Source organism: Pinus tabuliformis, chromosome 4_2 (assembly GCF_031772625.1).
Source record: "Pinus tabuliformis cultivar Carrire ecotype Pingquan chromosome 4_2, CPIR1, whole genome shotgun sequence".
NCBI lineage: Eukaryota > Viridiplantae > Streptophyta > Pinopsida > Pinales > Pinaceae > Pinus > Pinus tabuliformis.
This window is the reverse complement of record NC_142304.1, coordinates 1,184,802,558-1,184,825,287: the sequence shown is the minus strand read 5'-3', so window position 1 is coordinate 1,184,825,287 and position 22,730 is coordinate 1,184,802,558. Positions and strand designations below refer to the sequence as shown.

The following is a 22,730-nucleotide window of genomic DNA, read 5'->3' as shown; positions in this document are numbered from 1 at the left end:
GTCGAAGGGTAGGTGCCACAAGGCATGATTCTCGTTGACCGCCACCACCAAGCCGTTCACATGTCGCTGCAATAGCGCCATCGGTTATGTGCTAAGGGTTTTGATTGGTGCGGTTATGCGCTCCATCAAACTTTGGTTAAAACATATTTAATGTATAACAGTTGGGATGACCGCGATCCATTTAAAAAGTTTATAATATAGTTCTGAAACTATATTTAACATATGTATTAAAGCACCGAGTAATGTAATTGCACCACCATGTAACCACTTCAAACCAGTGAAGCACGACCCTCATAAAACCCACGGGTAAGAACGGGTCCTATGCTGAGCCGAGTCACTCGCATAGAACTCGCGGTCTAGACCCTTACCCAATGCGTTTTGTATAGGACCCGACTACCCACATCAAACCCGCGGGTAGCCCATTAAACCCTCATGGGACCCCTATAAGTCCCTCTGGGCATCAAAACCCACAATTTGTCCAAAAATTGGAATTTTTTTTTTTTTTTTTTCTTTTTCTTTTTTGGAAATGAGGTGGAGGAAAGGGGAAATTGGAGGGAGAAAAAAGATTTATAAGCACCTCTCTCCCTTCCATTTCTCATTCACTTATCATTGGAGTGTTTCGCTAATTTGAGTGTGTTGAAACCTTAGAGTGAAGTTAAAGAAGTATGAAGGAGCTGTTGGAGGAGGCTAAAGGAGGCTCCATCGGATCAGACTAAGCTTACGGTAGGCTTCATGAAACAAGTTGGAGCATGAGAGGTTGGAGAAGTTAGTTTTCATCTACTACAACCTTCGAATGCTCACAAAACAAGTGCAACCAAAGGATACACATCCAATTTTATTGGATACTATTGATTTAGAGTATGATTGGGTTGTGGAGGAGAAGGCCCCTGGTTTGAGTTGGCTTGATGAAGAGACTGAGGATCTCTCTAGTTTTCCATCTCCAATTGAGACTCCAAATACACCTGCCTCACAGTTGCTTCAGTCTTCCGATGTTACCATTAGCTCAACGAGGGCTTATTTTAGGCATGGTCGTCCATGAGTGATGAGACTCAAGATTGTTATGAGACAATCATTTATCATTTATGACATATGTATTTGAATTTTGAACTTGCTGACATTTTTTATTTTAATTATGGAATCATGAATCCTTTTCTTATTCAGTATCTAAATGTTTTGCTTACAAAAATTGAAAATGTTATGTTGTGCTTTTATAGATATGAGATGATGTTATGAATTATTGCATATATTGTGGTTTTTATAGCTTATAAGGATTGGAATTGTCATTAGTTTCTTTTTTGTGCTTAAAATTTACCACATTTTAAGTTTTTTTTTTTTTTTTTTTTTTTTTTGTATTTTGACGAGTCTTATATGGGTCTTATAAGGGTCATTCCCGAGTCTTATAGGAGTTGACGAGTCAATGCCGTGACGAATCTTATATGAGTACGAGTCGTTCAACATTGCTTCAAACAACCTGCCATGAATAGCCTGGGAGGTTCGACCCTGGAACCTACCCAAGGTTTTATAAAACGTTTTCCAATGAACCAGAACTGGGGGGAGAGAACACTGAGTTGTAGAGCTGGGGCGTATTGTTCACTGTTTTTGTTCATGTAATCATATATTGGTCATCCTTGAGCCAAATTGAGAATGGAGACATGCGTTGGAAAGCTAAGACAGAAGGCTTTCTTTTTACAATAACCAATAGTGTCTGTGTGCACAGATCAGTTGGTAAAATCTCATGTAAATAAACTCTTTGGATCATTTCCTAATAAAACGAATGCCCACTTGGAAGCGGACCCAGAGACGTAGTCCAGGAGGGGCGAACTCCGTCAACAATTTTGCTATCATATTTTGGTATCAGAGCGAGGTTGATCCTGTTTAAGCAGGATATTTGCTAATGTGAATGTTGACTAGATCCAGGGCGCAACGTGGAGAAGGGAAACTTGAAGAGGCCAATCCAAAGATTGGAAAGAAGAAAGTCTCACAAAAGATGGCGGGTTCAAATGAAGGAGAAGCTTCTACGACAAAGAGCAAGGAACAATTTCAGGAGATGTTCCTTAATATGCAAAGGATGATTGCAGAACTTTATGAAGACAAGAATACTAGAGATGCAACTTCGTCTTCTAAAGGCACGAAAGTGAAAAAGGGCAAGGGAAAATTTGATGGTAATGAACCTCCTTCTCCTCCATATTCATCTTCTTCTTCATCATCTCTTGATGATTCCAGTTCAGATTCTGAATCAAAGAAGAAACATAGGAAATCTCATTTTCTGAACTTTGATGTTAAGTTTGAACTGCTTATATATGATGGTGAAATGAATCCTGAAAAGTTAGATAATTGGATTAAACAACTTGAAGTTTATTGTAGAATTCATAATATTGTTGATGATTTTGCGAAAATTCAGTTAGCTACACTTAGAATGGGGGGAACAACTTTGATTTGGTGGGAAAGTAAAACTCAATCAGATTTAAAGCATAAAGGTAAAATTATCTCTTCATGGTCTAAGTTTATTAAAGCTCTTAGAAAGCAGTTATATCCTTTAGGATATATGCAACAGGCTGTAATAGATTGGCAGCATTTGAGGCAAGGTAAAGGACAAAGTGTGCAAGAGTTTACTCAGGAATTCAGGAAAAAGGCATTAGCACTTGATATTCCATTAAACACACGGGAAACTTTGTTAAAGTATATTGGAAGTTTGCATTCTTATTTGCAACATACATTGCTTATGTTTAATCCAACTGACTTTGATGAAGTATGTGTGCAAGCCATTCATATTGAATCAAGTGGCAGACCTTTTCAATGGAAACCATTCAAGCAGTTAGAACACAAAGACTCCAAAGAAGGAAAAGGAAAGGGTAAGTTGAAAGGAAAGAAATTGGCGACAACAAAGAAAGAAGGGGAAAGACCTACATGTACTCATTGTCAGAGGGTCAGACATGATGAGTCCAAGTGTTGGAAGCTTCATCCAAAACTTAAGCCAAAGAAGTTCCTTAAGGAGAAGGGTGAAATGAAAGCGAATGCTGCAGTCCAACAAGATTTGGGATCTGACTCCGGTGATGAACAAAAGATTACCACAATGAGTCTAACAGGTATACTTTATGAAGCTAGTTCTAGTTCTACTTACTCTGCATCATCTTCAAAAACTAATAATGAGACTGATGAAAAGAAGAGGGTTGAACTTTTTCACATAAGGATTATTTCCAAGCACACTAAGATAGACACATTATTTGATAGTGGGTCACAACTTAATATCTGAGGAACTTGTAAGGAAATTGGAATTGGAAACTAAAAATCATCCAAAACCATACCCTTTACGATGGTTAAAAGAAAACACTTAGATGCATGTCACAAAACAGTCTCATTTAAGGTTTGCAATTACAACTAATTTTATTGATGAAGTTGAGCTAGATGTGATTCCTCTAGATATATGTGGAGTTGTGTTGGGTAGTCCGTATCTTTATGATAGACATGCCATTTTTCATAGAAGGGAGAACAAGTATCATATTTTTAAAGAAGGAATTGAATACATTGTTAGGGCACACAAAAGTAAGACAAACTTGGATTTAATCAATGCCGGTCATTTGAAAAGGTTAATAAATTCAAGTAAAAGTTTTGGATTTAATCAATGCCGGTCATTTGAAAAGGTTAATAAATTCAAGTAAAAGATATTTTCTCATGATTGTTAAAAAACAACCTAAAGATGCTTTTCAAGGGTGTGATTCTCAATTTAAGGACAAATTGGTTGAAATGGTAGATTTGTATAAAGAATTGTTTAAAGAACCAAAAAGTCTCCTTCCAAAATGAGAAATACAACATGGGAATCAATTACTATCTGTTGCACCTCTTCTAAATATTGGCATGAATCATATATCAGCCATTAAACTTGATTTAAGAAATGGTTATCATCAGATGTGTATTGCAGAGAATGATGTTTGGAAAACTGCATTTAAGACTAGACACGGGCTTTATGAATGATTGGTTATGTCGTTTGATTTATGCGATGCTCTAGCAACTTTAATGAGAGTGATGAATGATGTGTTTTGTTCGTTTATTGATAGGTTTGTCATAGTCTATCTGGATGATATTCTTATTTTTGGTTCAAGTTGGGAAGTTAGAAGTTCCGTGGGTGCAATTCAGTATTGGAGGAAGTTTGTTTTTCATTTCTCTTTTATTGCATCAACACTTCATGCTTTAACAAGGTTTAAAGCCTCCATTTAGTGGGGAGGAAAACAACAAAAAGCATGTGATAGTTTAAAGCAGAAAATTGTAATAGTTCCACCAAACCTTCAACAACCATTTGAAATAGAAATTGATGCTAGTAGGTATGCAATGAGTACAATTTTATTTCCGAAAGGGAAGTATATTTGTTTTCATTTCGAAGCAGTTTCCAAAGCAGTGTCAAATTATCCAACTGATAATAAGAAATTATGTGCAATAATGGAAAGTGTTAAACAATGGAAACATTATTTAATGGGCAAAGAAGCAGTTATTCAAACGGATCATCAACCACTTCAATACCTTCAAACTAAATTGTAGCAATCTCGATATTATAGATGGATGGGTTTTTGCAGCAGTTCCACTTAGTAATCAAATATAAGAAGGGTACCACCAATAAAGTAGCTAATATGTTATCAAGACCATCTTTGAATGCTTCAGATATACTTCAAAATAGTTCTTTAGCACATGAAAGTTACATTGAACAATACGCTGAAGATATTGATTTCAAAGATGTTTATGAATCACCAGCTCATGGTGCTCAGGTGGAAGAAGTGAATTATCATATTCATAACAGGTTATTTAACCAGCTTGACAAGTTGTGCATACCACAAGGAGAAAGAACACATGTGCTCAGGGGAACACTTTCTTCTCATGTTTCAGGACATGATGGTACAGGCAAGACAGTGGCACAGATACAAAGGTTTTTCTATTTGCCGCAGATGAATGAAAGAGTTCACAGGTTCAAAATGTTCCATGATAAGCATCGGAAGGGTCATCACTTTCAGGTTAGTGATCAATTATGGCTTTACATTAGCAAGGTAAGGATAAAAGGTGGAGGTAAAAGGAAGGTTCGCACTTCCATGCATGGAAATGTCAAGTATCATCGAGTGAGACTCAAAGGCATGAATCTAGACAAAGTAAGGTAGATGGAGATCGAGAGGTCGAGGGAGCAGTACCCTCACCTCATGTCTGCTTAAAAACCAAACTTTTGGTGGTCCAAAAGTTTCCAGTGGAGAGGAATGATCCAGGAGGATCCTTTAGCTTCTCCAAGCTCAAAGGGTTCAATTCTTTCCGAAAATAACGTCAAGTGGTAGAGCCCGTCGTTTTGAGACCAGTGGTACCTTCGGTTTCTCATTTGGTTTTTGGTTGAAAGAGATTTTCCGTTGAAGTTTGTGGTGAACAATTGAAAAATGGGCTATATGGCATTCTCACTACTCAACATGTGGCAGTAGTCGAATTAGAGGTTCACAGTTCATTTGCAGGTCCAGTTGTGGTTTTCAAGTACATTAACATTGTTTTCATGGTGAAATTTGGGTTTTGAGAAACTATATCTTAAAACCTAGACATATGGTGGCAATGTTATAACAATATGGGCGCATCTATAATATCAATACAACTAACCTATGGTCTAAACCATGGAGCAGAACATATTTATCAACCCATGTTATTAAACCATGGAGCGGAATATATATAGCAATCTATGGTAAAATGTTGAGCGGATATATATATATATATATATTGGCATGGCGCGAAACATTATAATGTCAACCCTAAGGTGCGGAATTATCATCGACGCTAATGAAATCTCTAATGGCGGAGTTGTTATATGCCACAGGTAAGCACAATGGCATCCACATGGTGCGGAGTGTGGCAACAAGTATGAAACAGTTAGAGAAAATGGTTGTACCATAGCTCGCAGGTGGTGGATATGTGACAGATCAAGACGAGACCGCCAAAGGATAGGTGCCACTAGGTAGCTTTCTCGTTGACCGCCACTGCCAAGTCGTTCATCGTCACTTCCAAGCCGTTCACATGTCACTGCAATAGCACCATCGGTTATGTGCTAAGGGTTTTTATTGGCGTCGTTATGCACTCCATCAAACTTTGGTTAAAACATATTTAATGTATAATAGTTGGGATGAGCGCGATCCATTTAAAAAGTTTATAATATATTTTTGAAACTATATTTAACATATGTATTAAAGCACTAAGTAATGTAATTGCACCACCATGTAACCACTTCAAACAACCTGCCATGAATAGCCTGGGAGGTTCGACCCTGGAACCTGCGCGAGGTTTTATAAAAAGTTTGCCAATGAACCAGAATTGGGACGTATTATTGACTGTTTTCTTCATGTAATCATATCTTAGCCATCCTTGAGCCAAATTGAGAACGAACACAGGCGTTAGAAAGCTGAGACAACATGATTTATTTTTACAATAACCAACGATGTTTGCGTGCATAGATCAGTTGGTGAAATCTCATGTACATAAACTCTTTGGATCATTTCCTAATAAAACAGACACCCACTTGAAAGTGGACCTAGAGACATAGTCCAGGAGGGATGAACTCCGTCAACAATTTTGCTGTGTTTTCTTCTTCTTTTTCCGCTGTCATGTTATTTGTTGCTCTCAAGTTTATGTTCGTGGCATAATAATAATAAATTTCACTCTTTCATTCACACATATGCAACCTCAGTTAATGTTGATAAAGTTGTGCAAATAATCAATCCCGTCGATTTCATATCACATACGAGGATTCCCTTTCAAATTTGGGGCTTTGATCATGTAATAGTGTTACCTCCCTAGGTAGGAGTGGCTAATAGATGACCCAATTAGGTGTTCCCAGACCCTAAGGGGAAATACAGGTCCCTGGTACATCTTTCAATCAATAGGTGGCATAGGAATAATGATGGAATTGAGAGGGAAAAAGGGTCTTAGGGCCAAATACCATGGTCAAAGGTGTAGCAATGATGAGTAAATCCACATTTTTGGCATACAGATGCGAGGAGGGAGAAATTGTGGATGTATGAGTTACCATGGCCTTTATTTTTCCACCCCTCTTATTTCCTTTTGTCTTTTCTTGATTTTTCTTTGTATTACTACTCGAAGCTCTTGGAAATGAGAGCATGTTGTGTATGAAGTGTAGCAGTGGTTACCCCCTTAATGATGGGTTAGTTCATCACCCACTAATGGTTAGGCCATGTAGGGGTTCCTTTTCAATGATGTGATAGGGCAACATTGGACCCAGGAACTGGTTGATGACCATAATTATAAGGTGTAGGGCTCATGCTTGGATTTTTCCCACGTGCTAATATTAATGTCCCAACCATCTTTTGAATTTTTATGATTTTCTTTCTTTTGTCTCTTGCTTGTGGCTATGATATGATTTTTACTTTCTTTTAGTTGCATCAACCTCTTGGGGCAATGTTTCCAAGCCAAACCCAGATATGTGGACAAGGGGAGGGGGTATGCTAGAACCTAGTGGACCCATGGTCATGTGGACCCAGAAATGGGAGATGGAGTATAGGGCTCGTAATATACGAATGTAAGTGATAAGCATGGAACAGGAAAAATGGACCACACTATCCCAATTGGGGTTTCCCATGTAGCACCTTTCCTAAAGCCATGGGCCATTAGGGGAGGTCTCATTGGACTAGGATTGAAGATTTGTTGAAAATATGCAACCACGGTCAAGTTACACTTTGGACAACTCACCTGATGGAGATAATGATTGCACTGAATTCCTCTTTTTGATATTACCAAAATCGACCTAAATATCACTCAAAACGGATAAAGGAAAGTGTACTTATGAAGAAAAGCCCACATGTGCACATTTGACAAGGTCGGCCCTAAAGCAAAATGGACACCCTTGGAAGGCTATAAATACAAGTGACCTCTACCTCATTTGGACACCATCATTAGAAATTATTCTATCTTGGTTTTTGGCTCGCACAGGTTTGAGGCTTGTCCACGGATGAACAAGTTCGCTCTTAGGTGAAATTGCAGGGTCCGAAGTTCACGTCTCAGTTTTAGGTTTCTGAGCCAAAGTCGCTCGCAAAGAAGCTCATCCGTGTGATTGGATCCTTCCAGTCGCACGAAAAACTCTCCATCCATGCGACTGGGAGTTAGGGTTTTCGCAGTCCAGATCTGACACTAGTCACTCGCATCCCAGGCTTAAGGGAGCGACTGGGAAGTTATAGTCGCTCACATGACTCCTCCTCTGTGCGGCCAGGACCTTAATGATGGAATCTCTATTGTCCGAAGATTTCGCTCAATGACCATAGGGTTTGACAGTTGACAGCAGACAATGACGATTCATTACAGACTTCATAATCAGATTTTTGAGTATAAGCTTTGTTGGATTCATTTATGGATGTTGTAGTTGTTTTGTTGGTTAGTTACAAGGATGAAGATATGGATCATTGTATTATATTTTGCTGAATCATTTAATGATGATCTAATAAGAAGAAGAATTTGAAAGGGTTTTCCCCATAGTGGGTTTTTCCCTGGTCTCTGACCAATCCCAGGCTCTTTGTGTGTGAATTATTTTCGTCTATTGTTCCTTTATGTTCGTTGCATTGACGCTGATGATATTGTTCTTTCTACATAGTTGCATGTGTTGATGAGTAATGATGTAAATCTAAATAATGTAAGAGAGAGACACAATAATTAAGGGAAATTCAGCCCAAATTGGGCTTTTAAAGACCTATGACATGCTTTCTAAAGGGACACATGTCCTGAAATCGAGATTCACTAGCTGGTCGAATTTGATTAGCGTGCCCAAAAAATCTCACGTGTTAGGACACACTTGAGCCACAAATTAGACATGTGTCCCTCAAGAATTGTGTCCGACACGTGAGATTTGAGACACGAGGTGGGGAGGACAAATATGATTTCTTAGTTGTGAAGTGTATGTGCATTGTATATGCTAGGAATCTATTTTCAATAAAAGAGAAGAAATCCAAATGCAAAATGTAAACTCAAGACTAATTCTTATTAAGTGTATGCACATGTTCTATCTACAGAAGCATTCAAATTTAAATCAACTTCAAAACAAACTATGCTAATGTTTGAGGGATTCAAAACTATTCTAATTAACAGGGATTGAAAGCTATTCTATTTGAGCAAAAAATGAAATGTAATCTATTGAACAGGAATTTCAATTTAATCTATTGAACAACTAATGTAAATCTGATCTAATTTGCATGGAAAGAAATAAGTTTACTCTGAAGAACTTGAAATCAATCTATTTTAAGAACATGAAGGGAAATCTAGCTCTCAATAATTGAAATGAAACTAGTTTAAAGAGACGAATCAAAGAGCAAGGATTAAATGAAAAATCCTTTATATATTACTAGTGTGCGCATCCCTAATTCGAATTAATATTAGCACGCAAGATAAACATGAAACAAAACATGAACATTAAACGTAAAAGAAATGTTTTTGGAGTTTTTGGTTTATTATCGAGCACTCAACCTGTGACAAACAAAAGACAAATAAGCAAATTGTGCTTGAAAATAGAGTATTAAGCATCTAACTGTTAGAAAACTGAATTGAAATGAATGTGGAAAAGAATGAAATTGAAAGAACAACTACACTATCTCACAACTCCAAAGGGGGCCCTCCTAGTGAGCGCGGGGAAAGAAGAATTCAAATCACTGAATTAAGTCACCAACACATTCACAATTGCGCCATGAACAAAGTACTTGCATTAAGTGTAAAACAGAGTCTTCTCACTAGAGAGTAACAATAATTCCAAACTTCATACTTTATGCTCTTGCTTCCAGATCGAAGCAATTATAATGTTTTATCATCTAACAAATTTTAAGAGATAAATGTCGAGAAGTAAGTCCTTCATTCGAAAAGTCATTCAGAATAGGAATTTCACTCTCATGATTTGCTACTCAGAGAGTGAATCATGAGAGGGGTTTTGACCGACACATGATCAACTAAAAATTTTAAATTCCAGAGCTCACTCGCTTGACTTCTCCATGCTTCCTTGATGATAAGATTGATTCCTTGAAATTATGCATAAGAACAACCTTCAACATCCAAGTTTAACTCTTGATTTGATCAACAAGATTCTCATATTTTGTAAACTTCCAGCTGAGCCAAATAGGTGGATACCCATGTGGCTGACATCTAGCATTTTTCCATATGTCCTCTTTGTCTTCAAACTCACAAAAACTTGTTCAACCTTGGATTTAGTTGCAGAAACACTAGTTAGCTACGGAATATGCACCTTTCGGTAGCTATAGTAATGTTTTAATCAATTTCAAAAAAAAATCATAGACTATGAGCTGTGAGTGAATTATATATTTAATTATAGTTGTGCATGACTTGGATGACCTTATAATTCATGGATGAAACAAAAATGTGTACAAAATGGAGAATAGAAAGGGAAAAAAGATTTGTAAAATGAAGGTAATTCAGAGGTTCAACGGGTGTCATGAGTGAAGATAAACTAGATTGCAACAAATTGGTATAGAAAGAAAGAAAACGGGAATCCTAAGGTTCAATTTCTTAGATTTCCTTATCTCTCCTCCTTGATCTTGATTTGGACAATCGCCTCCATACTCAGGGTTTTCTTGCCCTTAACAACTTTAACCCAAGATTGTTGTTGTCCCTCCACCTATTGTTGTTTATTTTTGGGTGATGTCACCTTAAGAAAATGGGAAGGGTTTTTGTGATTTCAAGGCAACGATAATTTGTTTTAGACAATGATTGTCAAATTTGATGTTAATATGATGATCGGATTCCATTTCTATAAGCCTCTATTTGAGATTGCTGACCAATGTCACAAGAGATTTGATTTGGGTTGCCCAAAGGGAGAACTTCTTTGGGGGTTTGGAATCCAATAGCGACATAATGGAGCTATAAGGGACAAAACCACTTGAGCTCACCACACTAGTCATATTTTCTAGTTCCACAAACTACAAACCGCAACGACCAACTCTTGTAAAATACACCAAAAAGTGTTCACTAAGCACCCAACAAGAAGTTTGCAACACAACTGGCAAAGGCTGGTTCTCAAATTGAATAAGGCACACCAAAAAAATTGGGCTTCAATCCATCAAAAACCGTTACAGGTCTACCTATAATAATAAAATGTAAACATAAGTTGGCTTGTTTCAAGTAGAGATTGGCTTGTTTGCAAGAGGGAGGCTAGTAAAAAAAAATCAATATAAAAAGGCCCGCTATATGTATTTAGAAATCCCTGCCGCACAGTTATTGGGATTTAAAAATTCTGAGTACTCAGGAGAATGAGTACTCAGAAGAATGGGCACCATGGAGCTACATGAGTCACCCTCTATATCATTGACATCAAGTGCTCCAAAGCACAGTCCAGTTAGGGGGTCACAAATCTGAGTAATCTTTAAGTGCGATTTTTTGGAAAATTTTCCAATCTAATGTCTAGAATCTGGTAGCGATTCAATGAAATCACAAAGTTGACAGGTGAACTCTTCACAATTGTAGTGCCCCAGGGGTTTTTGAGGGCGTTGAATCCATATATGTAGTCAAAATCCAATTGAAACAACACAAATCAAAATTTGACCACAATCTTTTTCGCCATATTTTGACCAGAAATTCATCAAAAACTCCAAAAAGTTGCACTTAAAGACTATTCCTCACAAATCTGCCTAGGGCAGGAGGCGACCAAGGGTGGACATGACAATGAACAACCCAAGGAGAAAAATAGGACAATGGCCATTAAATTGTGCACATGTATTGCATCATCATGAAACTAAACATGGTAGTGTTTTGGGACATAATGGTTCCTAGTGTGTTAAAAAATGGAAAGACAAAACTGGAATGAAACTTACACACTGATAACTAGCAGCTCACAAGGGAGCAAGCTACACCTGGAGACTGCCTAAGCAGTACACTCTATCTCATTAATCATTAAATCATATATATATAAGTTTATATTCAATTTAAGGAGATAAAAACCATCTTCTAGAAAATAGGAACTAACTCTAATCTAGGGCACACACACAACCGTGAAACAAACTTTCTACATCAATTTTCAACTCTCCCCCTTAATGGAGAAAGGATTCACTTGCACACCTAACATCTCCCTAAACAATTCAAATTTATTCTTCCCAAGAGGCTTAGAGAAGATATCAACAATTTTTTCATAGGTGTTACATTATTCAATAAAAATCTCTTTGGACTAAACCTTTTCTCTAACAAAATGAAATTGAGTATCAATATGTTTTGTGTTTTTTTGAAAAACTAGATTATTTTCCCGCGTGATTGAACTTTGGTTGTCACATTTGATCACTGTAGAATCCTTTTGTTCTGCTCCTGCATCATGAAGGAGTCTCCTTAACCAAATTACTTCACAAGTGGCTGCACATACAACTTGATACTCTGCTTCTGCTAATGATAAAGATACAATACTCTTCTTTTTAGTACACCAAGAAATGACCCCGAACCCAATATTGAAATAATACCCTATTATAGATCTTCTATTGTTTAGATCTCCAGCCTAATCTGAATCTGAATAGCCTGTCAATTTAACATCAAAAGAACCAGTATATTTAATGACAAAATGTATAGTTCCTTGAAGATACCTTAAGACACCTTTTGCTACCACCCAATGATTTTCAAGAGGTTTTGTCATGAACTGACTCAACACACTGACTGAATATGCTAAGTCAGGTCTGGTTGTAGTCAAATAAATCAAACTTCCAACCAGTTGTCTGTACAATGTAGCATCCACCTCTTTAGAACCATCATCATTTTGAAATTTAACATTCTGTTGTATAGGTATTGAAGCAGATTTACACTGATCCATTATGAATTTCTTCAACAATTCCCTGACATACTTTCCTTGAGTAACAAAAGTCTGGCTAGAATCCCTCCAGACTTCAAGACCCAAACAATAATGTAGTTCTCCAAGGTCTTTCATTTTGAATACCTGTGACATCTTCACTTTAATTTCTTCAACCAATTCATTAGAATTTCCAGTAACAATCAAATCATCAACATATAAGGAAATCAACACAATCTGCCCCTTTGAATCAAATCTGGTATACAGATTTGGGTCATTTTTACTTCTCTTATAACCATGTTGTAAGAAGAAAGAGTCTATTTTTTCATACCAAGATCTAGGAGCCTGTTTCAATCCATACAATGCCTTCTTTAATTTTTAGACAAACTATTCCTGCCCCTTTTTAATAAACCCTTATTGAGTTAAATATACCTCTTCTTTCAAATCTCCATTTATAAAAGCAGATTTCACATCTAGCTGGTGTAGGCTCCAATGGTACTTAGTAGCTAGAGCTATTAACATTCTAATGGTATTTAACGTAGCTACAGGAGTAAAAGTCTCTTCATAATCAATTCCTTCTCTCTGTGAGTACCCTTTGGCCACTAGCCTAGCTTTATACTTGCCTACACTACCATCTGCTTTGAACATAGGTTTAAATAACCATTTACAACCTATGGGTTCTTTTCCTTTTGGCAGTTCAACTAATTCCCAAGTTTCATTTTTAATTATGGACTCATACTCTTCTTTCATAGGTGACATTCATTCATCATACTGATTTGCTTAATTATAATTTATGGGCTCAACAACATTTAAAATATTAGTCATAAGAGCGTAATATTTGTACCTTGCAGCTAAGTGAGTCTGCGTACCTGATCTCCTTGGTAGCGGACTTGCCTCAATTATGTCCTGTGATTTCTTGCTCACCTCTTAATGGACTTCGACTGCTAAATGTATCCACATCGCTAGGTTCCTCTTTTTGCTGCTGTTGTAAATGATTGTCTTTAGCTTCATTATTATTGTCATCAATCAGTAAAGGCATGTGCCACTCCTCATAATTTTTGTCCTTATTCCCTTCATCAACCTTTTCATAAAAGATAACATCTCTACTCGCAAACACGTTGTGAGAAGATGGATTAAACATCTTATATGCTTTGAAATCATAACAATACCCTACAAATATGCACTTTATAGCTTTAGGATCCCATTTCTTCCGATCTTCCTTAGGAATGCGTGAAAAAGATTTAGAGTCAAATACTCTCAAGTGATTGACTACAGGTTTGAAACCATACAAAGCCTCAAATGGAGTCTGAAGATCAAGACACCTAGTTGGAATTTCGTTCTTTAAGTAAACTGCAATGTTAATTGCTTCTGCCCAAAAACCATTGGATACGTTCTTACCTTTTATCATGTTGCGTGCACACTCCACCAGAGTTTTGTTCTTCCTCTTTGCAACCCCATTGTGTTGTGGAGTATGAGGTACTGTAAACTATTGTGCTATCCCATGGCCTCTGCAATATTTGATGAACTTTCCAAGCCTGTTGATGAGCCTCGATATTGCAACAAGAATGTTGCAACTCCCAAGGATACCAACTTTAATTATCAACCCGAGGTTCATACAAACTTAAGAGGTATCGACACTATATGTGCAGCATACAATGTGTCATTCCTTTGTTTTCATGATGTAACAGAGTGCATGTAATGAAATCAAATCCTAACTAATTGCAGAAAATGAAATGCTCGAAAAAGAAACCTTAACCTATTGCAAGAAAGAAAATACAAGAAACCTATTCTAATTGCATAAAGTAAATCTCATGAAGTAAATGTCAATCATTACATTTCAAAGAGTTTAGGTCCATCAATAGAGTTCATTGGACGCGTCAATCATCATTGTATTATCAATTTCATAAATATGTCCAGTAGCCCAAATCGCTAAAATGTTTTGCATGGATAAAGAGACAAGTTTTAAGCGGTCTTTAGTCTTCCCTAATCATTGATTTAGAACCTAGTGGTCTTGGTTCAACCCTAAAGGACAATAACCAAGCTTCTTGAGCGAATCTGGACAAGTATATGCATGTTGGAAGACTTCTATAGGAGATCCTGTAGTTACTACAAGAAACTGCAGATTTACTATAGGAAACTATAATTCACTGAATGACTAAGCAAATAAAATCCAAATTGGATGAGACAAATTTTGTTATTGACTAGGATGCCTTAAGTCTCCATTCCAAGTGGAATCACTCAAAAATACCTTTGTTAACCCATGCTAAAAAATAAAAGAAAATTACTTGTCTAAAATCTTGAAATTCGAGAACTAGTGAGCTAGTAAATCTATTAGATGCCTAACCTAATCAAGTATAAATGAAATGGAGTAATTTTTGTTATTAACTAGAATTTTTTTGTGATCTAATGCAAGTGGAATCAACTCTATTGAAGCTCGTTAGCATGCTCTAAAAAATAGTAGAAATTTACTATTATTTGCCACCAAGGACTTCCAGAAATCTAGATTTGGGAATAAGAAAACTAATCCAAGTAGCTCAATGATTACTATGACCTTCCAAATCTGTTTCAAAGATGAATGATTCTTATAATTCCGCATAATAACTTACTTCCACCATTTAAACCAATCCTACAACAAGAAATCATTAATACTAAATGCAGAAATAGAAAAAGACAAAAATAAGAGATGCATGTGAATAAGAAGTAAAATGAAGAAAAGTAAATGATACAAAAGCGCTATGAGGCTCCTGGGATGGCCAAGCCCAAGAAAAATCAGACTCCTATGAAGGAGACCAACATTTATAAGCTGAACATGACACCAATCTTCATTATTTCAATGAATACAATTACATCCCTACAAGAAATGAAAGTGGAGCTGCAAAAATACGAGTTCTCTCCATAAGAAGACTAAGAAAAATTAACCCCTAGAGGCAAATTCGGCTTGGTATTTATACAAAATTATTAGAAAGCATTCCCCATGAAAGGAGGAAGTTTTCCCCACCAAAATCCATTAATTAGTGGATCTGGTTCCCAATACCAGGAATCTGCATTAAATGATAGGGAACACATTCCTAGATTTTCTTAATCATTGGTGCTCCAGAATCTGTGCAATTATTTCATAATATTTTATTGATTTATTATTTAATATTGATCCTCATGTAGTAGGGAGCAAGTCCCTAAATTATCCCCTCCTCAAAATCTTCACAATCTGCCCAATGTTCTCACAATATTCCACAAAAATAAATCATATGGGCCTTAATTTATGTCTAATTTAGAAGCCCATCACCTCAATTCTCCCTCTTGATCTAATCAGAGAATTTTGATGACTTTCCTAAGGACCTTGTCTGCATGGGTCCAGATATATCAGTATGCACAAGTTCAAGTATATCTTTCTTTCTCCTATTTAAACTAGAGGGAAATTCATCCTTGTACATTTTCCCAAATGCACAACCTTCACAATCAATATGTTCATTCTTCAAAACATGAATTCCATCAACGATACCTTGTTTCTGTAGCAACAATAAGTCATGAAGGTTGATGTGACTAAACCTTTGATGCCAAAGATTCTCCGTTGTCATAGTCGTTGAAGTTAAAGCTTGATGTGGCACACTTGTAACATTCAACCTATAAAGGCCTCCAACTCATACTCCTGATGCGATCAGCTTCTGATGATCCGGCAAATCCTTTATAACATAGTAAGTTTTAAAAAATTCTACCTTTAAATTCTGATCTGCAATCATGGAGACAAAGATCAAATTCTTTTTAATACCAGGTACATACATTACATTCTAGATGCGCCTGATATTACCATTAGGCAATATCACAGGAATATCTCCATACCCTCTAATTTGATATGCCCTTTCATCTCCCAAGTAGATATTCACACCATTGATGGCCTCCTTGAAATTTTCATACCAGTTTTTATTACTTGTCATATGAGTGGATGCTCCAAGAATCCACAAACCATGTTTCAACTCCATCAGTCTCAGCAGAAGGAGCAGCATCAAACACAAATAATTTAAGATCATGATTCTGATCTTCGCCAGCAAAATGCCCCATATGCCTCTTGTGTCTATGTCTAGTTTCATTAGCCTTCTTTTTATAACAATCTCTAACAATATGACAAGTTATGCCATGGTGAAAACACTTGATTCTTGAATTATTTCTAGCAGATGACATACCTTGAAATGGCTTTTTCTGGGATGGACCACCGCTTTTCTGTCCTCCTCCTGTTTCCCTTTAAAGAAATTTTTCTTCGCTACCAATGCTAGATCTGTGTTCTGAGGCTTCAAATTCATACGCCTCTCTTCTTCTTGTATCGAGATCCTTGTCAACTCTTCAAAGGTGGGAACTTTCTCCCTTGTTGCAAGCTCTGTGATGAACATTTGATAATCCTTTGTCATACCATTTAAGGTAATTGTGACGAGATCTGTATTGGACACTTTCTCCCCTATGTCACTCAACTTGTCTCTCAGTTTGATCTGTGAGATGAATGCAACAACAGATTCATTCTCCTCCATTTTGATGGAGAGAATATTACTCTTCAGAAACAACAGGCGATTTGTATTTTTAGTCTCATACAAATCCTTGAGCGTCACCCAAATGTCATTAGCGGTTTTACATTCTCGTATGTGAGGGATTATACTATCTTTTACCGACATCTTCAACAACACCTTCGCTTTATTTTCCCTCTTCTCCCAATCTTGAACTAATTCGGCTGTTGCACAACCGACTATAGTTGGCTTTGCTTCATCTCCATTTGCAATTGTCCACGCACTGGAACCCTTAAGCAATGTCTGCAACTTGAACTTCCAGTTGGTGTAATTTGTCCCATTGAGCTTATTACTCTCATTCAGGTACGTCTTTGCAATGTGATTATTTATTATGATAAAACCACGACTTCATTAACAGATCCACTGGTCCAATCTATAGATCGAGTAATCTAGCACCTGATCTATGCATCCAACACCAGATCCTCCAACAGTCGATCTATGGATCAAACTCCAAATCCTCCAACAATCGAACTACAGATCAAACTCTGGATCCTTCAACAATCCCAGATCCGGGTGTTACGGATCCAACTCTAGACGAATGGCCTTCAAAAAACACTTGATAGTACCACCAACTCAAGCATTTCTCGTCTCAGCCCGACTCCAACAGGGAAAAACACCAGCGCCCTTTCACCGTACTGTAGGTCACGTCGAGGAAAAAATCTGTAATTTTTCTGGATCAATGCAGGGATGACCCCTAAAACCAACATTGCTCAGCATTGTTTTACCGTGCAGAGCCAACGCTGATCAGCATGGGTTTGACCCCTAAAACCAGCGCTGATCAGGCTTCCTCAAAATTTCAGCGCTCTGCCACAAAGCAATTGAACTAGCCACCAAGGCTTACACGCTATCAACCACAAGGGCTCTCAACTACCAAGGCTCTCAATCTAGCCACCAAGGCACACTTACCACAGACCCAATTCTATGTGCTCTAATACCATGTTAAAAAATGGAAAGACAAAACTGGAATGAAACTTACACACTGAAAACTAGTAGCTCACAAGTGAGCAAGCTACAAATGGACACTGCCCAAGTAGCATGCTCTATCTCATTAATCATTAAATTAGAAATATACAAGTTTACATTCAATTTAGGGAGATAAAAACCATCTCCTAGAAAATAGGAACTAACTCTAATCTACAACACACACACAACCATGAAACAAACTTTCTACATTAATTTTCAACTCAGTGATCCATTGTTATGCCATGGAGCCTAGTTGGTGAAAAGAATGCGTAATTTTATGAATTATTTGTTTTCCTCTATGGCTGAATAGTTAATAGCTTCTGTTATTTCATTACTCATGCTTGCTACATGTTAGGGGAATGGAAAATCTATGTAGGGAGAAAAGATTGACGTTTACACATGTTGTGGTGTGTGAGAGGTTTAGTGTGTTATAGATCTGATATGAAAATATAAGACAATACAAATAAACCCAGAAATAACAAGATCTGATTATAGATGAAAATGCTTCTCTTTATTATTCAAACAATGCAAATAAATCCAAAAATAATATGAAATGCTTCTTTATTGATCAACCCTTAAGGTAGGGCAACACCATACAATCACTCTTTAAGGAAGGAGAACACTCCACAAGCCATATGCCTGTTCATACAATAATCCTTGACATCCCTCAATGTGGAGTCTCTAGCCTCTATATAAACCTCATACATACAATACCATGGGTCATTACCATGGTTCCCTCAATACCATCTATCTAATACTATGGGTTTATTACATGATACGAGTTAACCACCTTATTTATTACTATTGCCCATCCCATTATTATTCCATTGGGTACCTCCCTTTGTACCCCATATTATCCCCCCTAAGTATACTACATTCCACCCCCTTTAACACGTTTCGTCCTCGAAACATGGGAAGAACACAAATAATAAGATCTGCTCAAAAGAGTAGTCCACTGATACCATGCACGTGCATCTAACTATCCAAGAGAAAGGTGAATACTCAATCCAGCTGGTGCCTCGCTCGCTTGAGATGGAAGTTGACCGTGGCAACTCTTTTGCGTTGATATGTAGTAGGTGGATCGCCGCTCCTCTCTATCTATCATATGGGAGTTGTTGTTCTTGTGGCTAATTCGTTGCCATCTTGTTGGTTGTTTTCTTGCAGGGTGATGTGAGTGGTGATACGCTTAAGTTTTAACCAACAGTGGAGCCTGAGTGGTCTCTGGTACATGTTGTGGTGCCTGCTGTTGTTTCTTATCTTCCAATATTACTTCAACCACTGAGTCCTCATTTGATGTATCAGTACCCGTAACCTTTTCTACTTCAACCTTTGTTTGTGTTTGATTGTCGATCATCAAAGGCTCATCATCTGATGTGTAAGTGTCATTAGAGCTTTGTGCTTCTGCCTCCATAGTCTCTGCTTGGGTCTTAATGGAAATATCCTGCGATGTAATTTTCTTTTTTTTTTATTCCAGAGCTTCAGGAATTTCTTCTGCGCATTAATATTGACAGTACCCACAGATTCCATCCAAGGATATCCTAAAACAACATCCATGTTATCCATATTTGAAGTGTAAAAATCACAATGCAACACATACTTATCCATCGAAAGCTTCAAATCTTTATAAACTTGCACATCCTCATCATTAACGTATGTGGTTCGCTGGCACTTGCAATTTTTTGCCAAACTGACATTTATGAGATTTTTCTTGCAACTAAGGTTTATAGACACAATGATCTTCTCCTTCTGAATCAATCCATGAACCTGCAATAAGGAGATATCAGCAGCAAATAACCCTTTAGGTTTCTTGGTTTTCTTCTTTCTTATAAAAATAAAATGTTTGCTAGGTTGTGTGCCTGTCTGTGTGAGCTTAGTAAGAGGACCCACAAAATTAGATTTACGGTCAAAGTGGTCACAAATAGATTTTGCGAACATCTGCCAAGTAGTTGTCCTTGGATGGCATTTTTGATGACACTGCCACCATTGCCATCTTTCGTGGTCCAAGTACATGATTCCCACACTCAGCTGAGTTGCATCATCTATGATGTGATTCAATGTGAAATATTTCTCCATTTTTGCTAGCCATGTGGCTGGATGAGAGCCATCAAATTTATACAAGTCCCTCAAACTCTGATCTAGGCCCGCCATCACAAAAAAAATTTGGCGAAAATTTGAAATGGCCACAATTCCGTCAATATTGCTCAGAATCCCTATTATGACCTATTTTCGGAAATGGAACAACCATTCTGCATCTTCCCATGTGGTAAGCATATAGATCTAGGCACTGGAATTTTAGATCCACGCTGCAACTGTAACGCTGTCACAAAAAATATCTGAAAAAAAAGTTGATTTTAAATCAGCGATATCTCCCTCATCTGGACTCCGATTCGACTGTTTTTTTATAACTTGGGTATCTTTTCATAAACAATCCAGATCTGTGATTAGATTCTGCAGATTCTGCACCAGAATATACAGATATGCGCCGCAAACTCAACGCCTCGAAAAAAAAATTCTGCAACCTAACTGATTTTTAAATCAGCGATATCTCCCTCATCCGATTCCGATTTGGTCGATTTTTTTTTGAAATTGGGTATTTTTTCACAAACTATCTAGATATGCAATTAGATTTTGCAGATTTTGCACCAAAACTTATAGATCTGATCTGCAAACTCGCCGCCCAAAAATTTATTGCAAAAAATTAAAAATTTCTCTACTTTGCCCAAGAAAGTGCTCTAATACCACTTGTTATAGATCTGATATGAAAATATAAGACAATGCAAATAAACTCAAGAAATAACAAGATCTGATTATAGATGAAAATGCTTCTCTTTATTATTAAGACAATGCAAATAAACCCAAAAATAATATGAAATGCTTCTTTATTGATCAAACCCTTAAGGTAGGGCAACACCATACAATCACTCCTTAAGGAAAGAGAACACTCCACAAGCCATATGCCTGTTCATACAATAATCCTTGACATCCCTCAATGTGGAGTCTCTAGCCTCTATATAGGCCTCATACATACAATACCATGGGTCATTACGATGGTTCCCTCAATACCATCTATTTAATACCATGGACTTATTAAATGATACGGGTTAACCACCTTATTTATAACTATTGCCCATCCCATTATTATTCCATTGGGTACCTCCCTTTGTACCCCATATTATCTACCTTAAGTATACTACATAGTGAGTATTAAAATATGTTAATTTGAGTATCTAGTTGTGTTTCCTAGCTAGATGTTAAAATATGACAGGTACAAAGCGACTTTTAAATTTGCAAGCAAACTTCAAAGCATTCCCTTTTTTTTCTTGTTAAAGAAACAACAATTTCTATCAAGTTTTTGGTTTTTCTGGGACCCACCTTTACTTCTTAAAATTTTTGATGCGCATCATATCAAATAGGGAGCAAGATTAAACAAAGTCTTTCGGTAGAAATCACATAAGAGAAATTTTTGGCCGACGCGTTTCGAACCAACAAGTATGATTCATCATCAAAACCACCAAATAAAAAAATAGACTATGGCAAAGGCTTAAATAAAAAACAATATAGAGAAAATTTCAAATAATAACATAAAACAATAATATAACTATTTGAATAACAAAATGACAAAATGACCAACCGTAGTTTGCCCCGTGTTTTTTAAATAATTTTGTAAGCTCGGTAACCAATTTTGCTTGAATATATTTAATACGTAGTTTTGAAGATGGTAAGTGTCAGATTACATTTTCTAGACTTATTGTTTGCATTGTGAGACTTACGTCGTTATACTAATTATTCCGAAGAAAATAATCAGATTTTCTCCCCTGCCGTCTTTTGTACATTTGTTTTGTCTCTATATGCAGACGCACACATGGAAACTACTTCGAATACAATAATGTGACTTGTGCTTATTGACTCCACTCTGTCCGACTCAGTTATTACTCTCTACTGATTCCGATACACCTAGCAGTAACATTATGAGTTATTTATGGTAGTTTGTTGGACATTAATAAAATTAATCTTCACTACGGTAAATCCACAGCTTCTAATTGTCTCACCTTTCTGTCTGCGCAATCCACAAAATAACCATAGAAATGGGTCAACAATACCAGCCTGTCAGACAAAAAAATAATTCCAGAATTAGACAAAACAAATAATGAGTCCTCAATTTATGACCATTTTAAGGATTTAGAGTAACACCGATTAATGTAGTATATACCTTTACACGTCGAGCATCAATTGACATTAGTGGAATAAAAATCAGCAGCATTCCACATGTATGAATTGAGGCTGTGATGCCCATTTGCCAGCAGAACCATCGAACAATAGGCATTGGATTCTACAATACAAACCATAAATCATTGACACGAGCCTGAAAGAGGCCAAGTTTAAGGTCGCCCCTTTGAATAACTATGATAAGCAAAAGTTTCTACGTGTTGACATACCACAGA

General features: G+C 36.9%; 1 protein-coding gene across 1 annotated transcript in view; it reads right to left on the bottom strand.

Annotated features, from left to right (window-relative positions):
• Positions 1-22,613, bottom strand: part of LOC149173912 (uncharacterized) — a 185,313-nt gene extending 162,700 nt beyond the window's left edge. The window contains exons 1-2 of the mRNA XM_089424780.1: positions 22,499-22,613; positions 22,338-22,392 (exon numbers count right to left, since the gene is read on the bottom strand). Of these exons, the coding sequence (XP_089280906.1) occupies positions 22,338-22,392; positions 22,499-22,612 (169 nt within the window). The 5' untranslated portion in view covers position 22,613. The remainder of the gene's footprint in view (positions 1-22,337; positions 22,393-22,498) is intronic.
• Positions 22,614-22,730: the final 117 nt, after the last annotated feature.